Source organism: Tenrec ecaudatus, chromosome 3 (genome assembly GCF_050624435.1).
Source record: "Tenrec ecaudatus isolate mTenEca1 chromosome 3, mTenEca1.hap1, whole genome shotgun sequence".
Lineage (NCBI taxonomy): Eukaryota > Metazoa > Chordata > Mammalia > Afrosoricida > Tenrecidae > Tenrec > Tenrec ecaudatus.
The window spans coordinates 3701717-3714730 of NC_134532.1; the positions used below are offsets into that span (position 1 = coordinate 3701717).

The 13014-nt window shown below is 40.4% G+C and overlaps 1 protein-coding gene across 1 annotated transcript in view; it reads left to right on the forward strand.

The window, feature by feature from the left end:
* The window catches only part of GLRB (glycine receptor beta), a 118363-nt gene that overhangs the window by 87778 nt on the left and 17571 nt on the right, over window positions 1-13014 (forward strand). The window contains exon 8 of the mRNA XM_075544733.1: window positions 10142-10434. Coding sequence (XP_075400848.1) covers window positions 10142-10434 — 293 coding nt within the window. The remainder of the gene's footprint in view (window positions 1-10141; window positions 10435-13014) is intronic.

Sequence of the window (13014 nt, forward strand, 5' to 3'; positions counted from 1 at the left end):
AATGTGCGTGTTTTCTGAATATCACCTGGAACTCATATAGATAAAGACCTGATATAGTTGACCTTTTTGTGAGTGATTGGTGGCTGAATTTTATTTATTTTTTCTTCCTTCAAAAAGGCTTTGTGCAAACTCCCTCCAGACTTATTAGTGGCATTTAATGAAACACAGGTTTTAAAAGAGTCAGACACCAGCAAAGAAGCACGAAGGTGCCCATTTTACCTAAATAAGCAATCTGGCGTTTTACATCTAGTCAAAATCACAAAGAACAAATGTCTATTTGCATGGAAGTCTCAGATTGGCGCTTCTCACACCAAACCGTGTTATTTAATGCAAATCCTCTTGCTGTCTATTCTGTTTCGGATGCCGGCAACCTGTGGAGCACTCTTCCACTGACCTTCACCACCCAGAAGAGGTCAGATCATAGGTGGAAGGGTTCAGTACTCAAGGCTGCTAAGCCAGTCCATGACACCCACACTTTTGACATGTGGGCTACAAATTTGGAGTTTTCAGACTGCCTCTTCAATATACCAGCTGTAACTTGAAAGTCTTCTGTCCCTTCTCACGTCCGACCCGCTGGCTCCCACTAGTCTTTCAGGTTTTCGAATTCACTAGAATTACCTAGAGAACGCATGGAAAGTGCTCATCTTGGCTATGTTGTCTTCACTAGCCTTCTCTACATTTATATCTGGGTTCTAATAATTGTTTCAGTGGCTGCACAGGGCTCACAGACAATATGAATCATTAAAGAGTTTATTAAAGTAGCTAACAGGTTTTAATACAAGTGACAAATGCTCCGGATATAGTTGTTCATCAAGACATGTTCCAAAGCGCTGTCAGGGCTGTTAATAAATGCCAAAAGGCATCCCACTCCTCTGCAAGCCACATTCAACCCAAGCTTAATGGGTCAGCAAGCACAGCTCCCTTAATTAAGTGCCTGGGGAAATCCCACTACACAAACCAGCCTCCGACCCTAAGCGCTTAGTTTTATGTGCTCTGTGGACTGAGAAGCCTACCACTTTGTTTCATTCGCCGGCTTCTGGACCTACTGCTTCTCCTGTGATGTTACAGCTGTCTTCTGGATCCAGGAGGTCCCGTGCACAAGGATTGCATGGTCTAAATGCGCTCTATCTCTGGCTCTTGCTGGTAGTAACTTTCTCTTCTGCTTCTCAGTGGCTCATTTTAGAAGCAGTCGGATGGCAATCATAATGTATCCTGCTAGCAGTTGGGCATAGGTGAATCCTGTAAGTGCTTCCCCACACCTTCTTCCCCAGACCCATATGGGAAAAGGTTCTCTGGTGGGAGCGACAGAGACATTGTCTAAAAGAGCCACATTAAATAATTCATCTCTCCTGTATAGCATGACAACATTGTTATACGTCTCATTATAATGAATATCAATCCTCATCAGCATAAATAAAAGATGTACAGGACAAGGTCTGGAAAGGTCCTCTGAAGGAAACGTCCTTGTCTCAAAAGAAAGTCACCCTTCTGAGAACAAAATTCTCTTATCAACCAGGAAGTTCACGAAACTTTGGTGTCCAGAGCATTTATGAGAAAGACCTACTTGATTAAAGTGTCCCTCTCCTCCTCTTCTTCCAACACCCTTTCCCCAGGGAAGGCTTCTCTGAGAAAGTTGATCCTCCTGTTCTGACCAGATTCAGTCAGCAGTCATCAATAAACTTGACTTTCCAAGTGTGGTCCAGGCATATAGGCGATTAAAAGAAGAAGAAAAACGCTCTGTCATCAAGTAGATTTCCCAAGTATAGTGATCCTGTGCGGGGTTTCTGAGGCTGTAAATCTTTACAGAAGCCGATTGGCTCCTCTTTCTTCTAAAAAGCAGTTGGTGAGGTAGAAGTTCCACTGTACCGAACAGCTCCACACACCACCACTGCTCTTTGCACACAACTCATTCTCTCCCAAAACGCCCACGGTTGAGAGTGATTACTTTGCGGGTCCTGTGGGTGGTGTGTGCGGCTGCTGGAAGGAAGCATAGGGACCGGCTCTTAGCTTGCATTACTAATGGATTCAAGAGGCGTATGATCCGCAATAAAAAACACATACAAAAGGGGCAGGCAAAAGTCGAAGTGCAAGACTACCTGCAATATATAAACCCCAAGGTCCCAAACTTTATTAGGGCGGGCTGATAAGCATTCCCCGTGTGCAGTTTGCAGCACGTGACAGACAGGCTTTAGACAAAGGGACAGTGCAAAATTCCAAGGGTTACAAAGAAAGATAACACAGCAGCCACGTTAGTCACAGGCAGGACGGGGTTGAGCCTGGGAAGATGAGATACCCGAGTTTGCATCCTGCTGCCTTCTGCAACGTTAGTCCGGGAACAAGAGGCCAGTGCCCTTTTAGCTCGAGCGGATGGCTTAGTCTGCTCCCATGGCTGAGCCAGAAACTTTCTCCCACAGGCCGCGAACCGTGGAACGTGGTGGCCCTATCCTGTTTGCCTAAAGAGTCAAAAGCTTGTACCGCACAGGTTTCTACCCTGTTTCCCCGAATAGAAGAAAGTGTCTTATGTTAATTTTTGCTCCCAAAGATGCGCTAGGTCTTATTTTCAGGGGATGTCTTATTTTTCCATGAAGAAGAATACGGTACACATTTATCGTTTATAGTTTTATTAAAAGAGACCTCGTACTTCCTGTCTACTCCGGCTGCACTGCAGCCACGAGTGAGCAGCACGGCGGCCCCTGCCATTGCAGTCCAGAGTCCAGAGTTGCAGTAGCTTCGGGAACCTTATTTTGGGGGTGGCCTTATTTTCGGGGGATGCCTTATATTTCAGTGAGAGGCAAAACTGTAGGTAGGTCTTATTTTCGGTGATGTCTTACTTTCGGGAAAACAGGGTAGCTGCAAAGTCAGTGGTTGGAATCCACCAACGTCTCGGAGGGAGAAAAATGAAGCTGTCTGCTCCCATAAAGATTTATAGCCTCGGGAACCTTATACAGGGTCATTATTCATTACAACCAACTCGATGGCACTGGGTTTGGTTTTTGAAATTTCAGTGTAAGCATTGGTTGATGAAAAATATCAAGTTGTAAAGTAAAAATACTCAGAAAAAGGGGGAAAATCTAGTTGCTGTATCACTGAGTCAAGAAGAAGGGAGGAAATCCACAAAGTGGAGAGATTGACCATTTTAGGAGCGTAGTAAATTTGTCCCGGGTCAGCATATCCCTTCTGTAAAGGGAGATAGCCAATATGTCTTTGGTGGGGCATGTGGGTTTTTTTGGTCAGAACTACTCCATTCTGCTTTGTTGGCACTAATGCAGCACAAAGAGGTATGGATGTGATCTCATTAGACTATACAAACAGGTGGCACATGAGATTGATCCCCTGGGCTAAATGGGTAGATATGGTGGTGGGGACGTGTACTTGATGCTGTTTGTCAAATAGGAAGTAAGGTCGTGAGCGTCAAATGAGATGGAGTAGATTGTTATGTGTTTGGAGAGATAAAAGGGAATGACTGGACCAGGGAAATAGCACTCCACATGCAAGGCAGCGTTGTGGGGTTCTTGAAGTTAGTGGTTGTATATTTAAAGTAATACAAGCCATCTAGCGGTGTGTTTTTCTCTAGCCACTCTGCAGAAAAATGCTAAAGGGGAGGGCATATTGTAATTTTTATATTTATCTGTGTTCTGTTTGTTGCTGAGTACTGTTACATCATTTCATATACCATCGTTTGTTTCCATTAAACTATTTATGAACATGAAGAGTTTGCCATATTTTGGCCACTGTAAATAATGTTAAGAATATGTGTGTTCAGTTCTTTATGTGGACCTGCACTTTCATTTACCAAAAAAACAAACAGTTGTCATGTTGCTTCTGACCCATCCCAGCACCAGAAATGCCAGAAAAGAACTATATTCCAGAGTTTCTTAATGGCTAATTTTTTCAGGAACCTATTTCCTCATTTTTATTATGTGATATCTCTGGTTCCACTTGCACCTTCATTCTTTCACTTAGCAGCAAATGTGCTAATCATTTGGATGAGCCCGAGACTGTATTTTCAAGACTTTTAATATATACCTGTGCACGATAATTGGGGGTTATATGAAAAAACATGTTTAATTTTTATTTATTTTATTTTTTATTTTTAAAAATATAATTTTATTGGGGCAAGTACAATTCTTATCATAATCCATGTATGCATCCATTGTGTCAAGCACATTTGTACATTTGTTGCCATCATCAATATCAAAACATTTGTTTTCTACTTGAGCCCTTAATAGTAGCTCCTCATTTTCCCCCTCCCTCCCCACTCACCTCTCCTTCATGAACCCTTCATAATTCATAAATTATTATTTTGTCATATCTTACACTCTCCGACGTCTCCCTTCCCCCACTTTTCTGTTGTCCATCCCCTAGGGAGGAGGTTATATTTAGATCCTTGTAATCCGTTCCTCCTTTCTACTCCACATTCACTCCACCCTCCAGGTATCACCACTCTCACCAGTGATCCTGAAGGAGTCATGTGTCCTGGATTCCCTGTGTTTCCAGTTCCCATCGGCACCAGTGAACATCCTCTGGTCTAGCCAGATTTTTAAGGTAGAATTGGGATCATGATAGTAGGGGGAGGAAGCATTTAAGAACAAGAGGACAGTTGTATGTTTCATCATTGCTACCCTGCACACTGACTGGCTCATCTCCTCCCCGCAACCCTTCAGTAAGGTGGTGTTCAGTTGCCTACCGCTGGGATTGGGTCTCCACTCTCCACTCCCCCTCATTTACAATGATATGATGTTTTGTTCTTTGATGCCCGATAACTGATCCCTTTGACACCTTGTGGTCACACAGGCTGGTGTGCTTCTTCCATGTGAACTTTGTTGCTTCTGAGCTAGATGGCCGCTTGTTTATCTTCAAGCCTTTGAGACCCCAGGCGCTATATCTTTTGATAGCTGGGCACCATCAGCTTTCTTCACCACATTAGTTTATGCACACATTTGTCTTCAGTGATCGTGTCAGGAAGGTGTGCTTCCTGGAATGCCAATTTAATAGAATAAAGTGTTCTTACATTGAGTATGTACTTGACTGGAGGTCCAACGTCCATCTGCTGCCTTAATACTAAACCTATAAATATATGCTCATAGATCTATTTCCCCACTATCCTATATAAATATATTTACATATGTATATACCTGTATTTAGACCTCTATAAATACCCTTTGTCTCCTAGTTCTTTCCTCTATTTCCTTTTCCTTTCCTCTTATCCCATTATCACGCTTAGTCTTCATTTGGGTTTCAGTAATTTCTCTCGGTTACATTGCCTTTGCTGAATCCATCTCACATCCTCCTTGCCACTAATTTTGGATGGCTTGTTGCTCCCCTGTTCCTGGGTTGGTCAACACCACCTCCTCACCCCTGCTTCTCCCTCTCCCATGTATCCTCGGCACCATTGGTCCCATTGTTTTCTCCTCTAGACTGTTGATCCTGCCTATCCTATCTAGATAGATCTGCAGAGATAATAATATGCACCAAAAAACAAGGCATAGCAGGACAAAGCGACAAAAGAGAACACAATGATGACAACAAAAAAGAAAACCAATACCCATAAAAGAATAAATTAAAAAGAGAGAAAAAATTTAGAAAGAAATACAAACTGTAAATAGATCAAGGTTTGAAATTTGAACTCTAGGCGTGTCCTCCAGTCAAGTCCGATGGGGTGCCACCCTCTGGCCCCAGAGTATATCCTTTGCACTCCCTTGGGAGCTCCCTGCTCTTCTCCCCCTGTTGCTCTGCTGCAGCCTTTTGTGTTTTGCCTCAGTGTCGCAGGGTCAGATGGGGCCAATCCGACACTGAGTCTCCAGTGTTGTCCACCATATGGCCATGGATCAGCGAGGGACGTCGTGTCTCATAGTGGGATTAGCCATATGAACCACTCTGTGCTTTGGCTGTTCAGAGTGGGATATCGTCTTCCAGGCCTGGGGTAGGATGTGCTCCACTCTCTCTTTTTCCCCCTTCATTTGCTCCCGTGTGCTCTGATCAGACATGTCCCTCTCCCCTAGCTGCAGCTTCAGTGCTGTCCTCTAAAGTAAATTCTTCTGGGGGGAGAGGAAGTTGTCCACGTAGCTGGTATGGGGACCAAGCTCTCAACCCCCTCCACTGGCTCCCCTCTCCATGCCGGCTCATTTTTATTTCTACATTCCCTTATCCAAAAGATCCCTTTTCATTCCTATCACTTGTTAAATAGCTTCTCCAACACTGAATTTTCTTGCATTATTGTAGAGGATGGAAACTTTAAAGCAGTGGTCAATAAAATTGTTAAAAGTTGTCTGGTTCCTATTAGTAGGTATAAATCTTTGAACTATTTAAATACTCTTGAGTGTGAGGATAGTTGTACCAATAGTTTGAAGACAGTTTTACCCAGTTGGTCTGGTCCAGTCCTATTCCTGGCTTGCTGAGGGTTGTTGTCACAACTGAGTGTTGAGTTTTACTTTTCTTGAATATATTTAAATGACCTAGTAAATTATGCTGACTTATTTCCAGACGTTAATCTACCCTTGTTGCTTAAGTAAACTACAGTTTGTTGTGATATATTTAGATATGTTTGCATATTACTGGATTTGATATGCTACAGTTTTGCTCAGGGTTTGGGGTGTGTATTCATGGGGGGGTGTTGGTATGTGGTTTTGTGGTGCTGTCTTTGGCTGATTTTGGTTTCAAGAGGATAGTAACTTCATAATTTCATGAAATGAATTAGGAAACTTATTAACACAGAGCTGTCAATCATAATATGGTGATAGCCCATCTTTGATTTCTTATATTACTTATGAATTATAGATTTTAGTATTATTTATAGTTTATTTTATTGATTTTTCTCTATTTGATATTTTTCCCAGTGGTTGTAACTCTTGTCTGTTCTACTTATCTTGGATTTACTTCACACTCAGTTTTTAGTCCTAAAAGGAGAGCTCACATTATTGGCTTTAGATATTTTTGCTTTTCTAATATGAGACTTTAAAACTACAAATACCGCTGTGAGCACTCTTTAGTTGTAATTTACATATTTAATTACCTCTCAATTAAAAATGCTTTCTAATTTCACTTGCGATTTCTTCTCTAGACTGTGGATACTTTAGAACTCTGAAGATGTCCTTAAGTGTCTAGGCTTCCCAGTGACTTATCAATTAATTATTGCTTGCTACTGTATTTGTCTGGTCAGAGGAAATGCTAATAAGTTATCTTTTGCATAGAACTTGTATGACTCTTTTCATCCATTAACCTTTTTTTTCAATGACCCGGCTTTCGGTGTTTCTTGGTATGCCCATTTGCGAATAATGCGCAATTTGCCGTTGATGACCATAAATGCCTCAGTAGAGTCAAATGGGTTGATACTGTTGTTGATATTTTTTATGTCTTTTGTTAATTAATTTGTCTAGTTTTTCAAGTTATTGGAGAGAAAGGTTAAAATATTCCTTTGTAATTGATATTTCCTTTGAATCATGTCAATTATTATGCTCCAAGTGTTTTGAAACTCCTATACATTTATATATATGAGAGGGTTGCAAAAGTTCCATGGAAAAATCTCATTATTTTTATTTCATTTTCCATGAATGTCTTGAAGCCTTTCTTTTAATTTTACTTAAAAAGAAATAATTTTCTTGGCTCTGATTAAATACTAGCATATCCAGGTGAAATGACTGAGTTGGCTCAACATTTCTTTTTTAGCTTCTTGTTCCAAAGTATTAAAGAAAAACCACTTTGTCAATGTCCTTTTGTTTTGATCCATATTCTATAATAACTAAAAGAAATAAATAGCACAAAGTATTTTAATTTGACCTAGGTTTAAATATATTAATTAGTTTGTATCTCAGGGTATTTTTTTTGTCTCCCAGTTGTTTTTATTTAATTTCTTCATTTTTAACAAACTTAAAACACCCTCTGTGAATTGCACATAAAATTTTTTACTTTGGTTATGTATCTATGTTTTGGAAGTATTTATACAAGCAAATAAGCATGCAACTTTTAGTAATTATTTCACTCTACTATTTATTTAAAATATTTAAGATATTGAGTATTTTATTATTATTTAAAATATTCTTCTTCATGTACTTAAGTTATTTTAGTTTTTGCTAAAAGGGAATACAACTGTTTTTTAAACAAGTACTTTTAAATAATACATTAAAATATGAATAACTCAGGCCATAATAAAGATCTAATAGTGGGTCACACATTCTTTCTATTGGTATATAATTTATTAAAATACAGAATGGTTTTCAGTATCTGTACATATCTGACCTCCTCCGACTTCCCCGTCACCACTAGGAAGGAGTTAGACAAGTCTTCATGGTCCATCCTTCTCTGCCTATTTCGCCACCAACTTACGAATCTTCCCACAATGCTCTAGATCTATGCTGCATTTGATAATTTGTTGCAATGGCCACATAGAACTTACAGATGATACAAGGAAGGGAGTTGGCTAGGGACATTAATAGGCTCCCAGTAGTCAGGATCTACGAATAGTAAAGATACAGTCTTTGGTCTCCCCAACCAACAGCCCTGTCATCCTGGGTTCTCAACCTGTCAGCCACATGGCAGCCAGGTCTCCAATTTTTAGTCTCACAGTTGCATGGTCTCTAGGCTTGGGCCAGGAAGCCAGCCCACTTGTCACTCTGTCCCACAGTTGCATAGTGTTGGGCCAGATAAGGAAAAAGTTATCCCATAATCTCCATGCCACAGCCCGTGATGCATCCAATCTCAGTGGCCTCCGCCACTGCAGACAGAGATGATCTTGAACTTGGTCTTCCAATGTCCTCCTGGGTTTCATCTTCTCTGCTGCTGCTTCCATGATGACTCATCAAAGATGGCTCACGCCTCTTAAGGCAGGGGACAGGTAATGAAAGCTGATCACTCCTCTCTTAGTGTTACACAAGTCCTTATTTGCATAGATCCACCCCATCATTTGATGCGAGTTACAGAGATTTAAGAAATTCCATCCCACCACGATTACTGTAATAATAAACCAATCCTTACAAAGTCGTTTACCTTAAAGTAATGTTGTTCAGTCTATAGTAGTTATTGTCTTTGCGCAGTTGTTCTTTCTAGCAGTCACTTAGGCTGTTGAATAGTTGCACGAGTTGACACCTTTGAGAAGCTGTGCTGCCTCCCACATGATGTAATTAATAGACTCTATCCTCATTATTGTTTGAATTCTGATTTGTTAATCGTAATACAGGGTTTATTATTTCAGTGGAAGGGTGAAGGTGGAGATATAAGGTTCTAATTGTTAGTTCAACATTTTCATTCATTCTCAGAGGTGGTTAAAGCCAAGAATGAAAACACATATTTAGCCCTGTAAGTGAAATGCATTTATACAGCCAATGCAAACCTGTTTCCTACTTGACTTAATGTGAGGTTCCATTGACATCGTATGAAATATCTCTCTGACTGGCATTTAACTGGTACATAACTGGCTTATATACCTCTGTCTCCTTCTCTGAAAATAGGGAGAAATTGAGGTTAAAAAAGGAAAGGAAGAAAGTTAAGTGGGAACTAAACGAGAGACAGATGATTGCAATTTTCTCTTTTGAGACGTTATCACTATTTTACCTAAATTGATATATAAATTACTAACTTTCCATATGTAGCAAAATCCATCCTTAAAGAGGAAAGAATCATTTATTTTCCATGAAATAATTAGGTATGTTCCCTATTATATTCTATTTTTATTCTGATTTAGTTATCTAGTTATTTTAGGGACAAAACTCAGATCTGTAACTCAAATATGTCTAAAACAACCTGGAAAATGAAATATTTCCCTCTAAGCAGGGAACTCTGTGGCTTCCTGCCCTATAAAATAATTTTAGAGATCTGTAAAATTTAAACTAGATCCAAATTGTTCTCAGCCCTTCATTTTAATTTCCATTGATTTTAAAAGCATTTCTAAACATCCCTAAATCAAAATAAATAATCTTTACACTAATACAAGTATTTATTATTTATCTACTATTTTTGAGCTTTAGAGAAGCCTGATGAATTATTTATGGTCCATTGGAAACTACTGTAAAGTTAATTAGTAAAAACAAGTAATGAATGTATTCATTTTTAAAGAAGCAAAAGCTACTTTATAACTCTCTCTCTCTCTCTCTCTCTCTCTCTCTCTCTCTCTCTCTCTCTCTCTCTCTCTCTCTCTCTCTCTCTGTAGGTATCTTTTCAGTCCTGAGTTTGGCCTCTGAGTGCACAACTCTTGCTGCTGAACTTCCCAAAGTGTCCTATGTGAAGGCTCTTGATGTCTGGCTCATTGCATGTCTTCTCTTTGGATTTGCATCACTGGTCGAGTATGCCGTTGTCCAGGTGATGCTGAACAACCCTAAAAGAGTCGAAGCCGAAAAAGCCAGAATTGCCAAAGCTGAGCAAGCAGATGGGAAAAACATAAATGCAGCTAAAAAGAACACCGTGAACGGCACAGGGACTCCTGTTCATATAAGCACTTTGCAGGTAAGAATTAAAATATCCACCTGTGTCATTGCCACTCTCTTCTCTGCAGTGCCAGGGACAGACAAGTACTCAGAGTGTGAGGCCTTGATGCAAGTGGTAGATATGCTTATATCTCTTTCCCATATCAATTATGTTCTCTATGAAAAATGAAAAAAAGCCAAACAACGTATTTTGGAAAGGTAATAGAACTCATGAAATGCACTTAGCTCAAATATTTCTTTAGAAAAAAGGAAAACACAACAACTACGAATTTCCTGATGATTTTCTATTGAGTTGGAGCACACAGCTTGACTAGTGTGGTCAACTTTGACTATGGTGCTCTTGCCAGAAAAGCCTGTCTTCCATTTCTTTCGCATCTGAAAAGTCTTCGTGATGGGATAGAAAACTCCTGGGGAAGTAGCGATTTCTGCAAACGCTGAGGATGTGGGAAGAGCCTGTGCTCTTCATTAAACGACCCGCCTATTACTCGCCAGGATAGAGAGCTGCACACGAATGAATTCACACATGAGGCAGACTAGTTATTTATTAGATACCTGGTGAGAAGAAGATTAGAGCTTTAGTTAGAACTCAGTCCATCGTGCATGGGGGTGACCGGAGAGTGGGCTTGCCATGTTCATGTAGTTATAAGAACAGTGGACCGTGCCTTTAGACCTACCGTATATACTCGTGTATAAGCCGAGTTTTTCAGCACAAAAAATGTGCTGAAAAGCTGGGGTTCAGCTTATACACGGGTCAGTGGTACCCCAGCAAGGTGTAACATCTCATTCCCCCCCTCCCCCCAACGCCAGAGGTAACGGGATGAGTGTCCGTTATCCCGCGGGCCATTGCCATTTCTCCACTATTCATTCAAAGCCCCGCTAACACTACAGGACTTTGAATGTTTGTTTAGTCACATCTAACCAATCAGAGCCGTCCTATGACGTGGACGGCTCCAATGCGCAGAAGCAACCGTAGTGATTCATTTTATGCCAGCAGCTGAACTGGTAAAGATGTGTCTGTGGCTACCCTCAGTCTCTCCCCTCTGGTCTCTGTGTTAATTCACATCCTGCATCCCCCGCCCACATAGAATCCCCCCACCTCCTCCTGGCTAACAAGTCAAGGGGGTCGGGTTAGAGGGGGGCAATACCATGAAAGTTCCTTTTCAAAGTCTTGTTTTTTTGTCCTATTAGAAATGGATACTCTTGAACCAAAACAAAAACGCCGGTCATATGAGGCTGCTTTCAGAATGAAAGGGGTGTCAAGAGAAGAAGAGAGCAATAGCATTATTGCAAGTAGGGAATTCTGTGTTGACAAAAAGCAAGTGAGGGAGTGGCGGAAAATGAAGACTGACTTGGAATAGATACCCAAAGCTAAAAAAGCTCATCACAGTTTAATATCTTTTTATGGGGCTCTAGAGAGTGAATTGCATAAATGGGTTATGGAGTGTTGTCAAAATGGTTACTGCTTAACATGCATGGGAATCCACATATGTGTTCTACAAATGGCAAAGGATGACAAATATAAAGCACCAGGCATTGAAAAATTTGCTGCGTCAGCAGTATGGTGTATCCGCTTTATGAATAGGTTTGGCCTACGATGTTTGAGACAAAGAACAAAGATTTCCCAGAAATTGGCACGAGACTTTGAAGAAAAAATTATGCCATTCTAGTCATTTATTATAAAACAAAGAAGAACTTATAATTATGACCTGGCAGATATTGGGAATACGGATGAAACTGCCATGACTTTTGATCTTGCAGAACTGTGGGAAGTTTAGGAGAAAAAAACATTTTCCTCAAAACCACAGGAAATGACAAAAAACACTTTACGGTTGTTCTATCATGTTTGGCTAATGGAACTATACTGCGTTCTGTCATTATTTTTTAAAAGAAAGACCTTGCCTAAAAAGATCCATTTCCCACCAAGAATTACTGTACATGAACATGTTAAAGGCTGGGTGGATGAAGACGGAACAAAAAAAATGGCTGGAAGAAATTTGGAACCGATGACTAGGAGCAACCTTAAAGAAAAGGCCATCGTTACTTGTTTGGGATATGTTCAGAGCCCACCTATTGGATGACATAAAAAAATTGTCAAAATCTAGTAAAGTTACTTTAGCCGTTATTCCAGGTGAACTTACATCTGTACTGCAGCCTCTGGATGTATCTTTGAATAAGCCTTTTAAAGATCGTGTGCAAAGGATGTGGCATGAATGGATGTCATCTGGTCAAGCCCAACTAACAAAAGGAGGCAATCTCGTGAAGTCTGACATAGAGATAATAGCAAAGTGAGTTCAAGATGCATGGAAAGACATTCCAGAAGACCTAGTGTAACGTGCCTTCCAGAAATGTAGTATTAGTAATGCTATGGATGGCAGTGAAGACTGCGCTTTGTATGAAAATGACAGCAGTGATGGTGATGACAGCGATCTCATTGAGGACAGCGTCTATGATGACCTCCCACCAACTGAAGCTCTGCATTGGGATATGGATATTGATGAGGAATCCCGTTTTGAAGGATTTTAGCTCTTTACATTTTAGCTTGGTTGCTGATTGAGCTCAGGGAATAGTACTCTTAAGGTATCATTGTTGATACCTTATA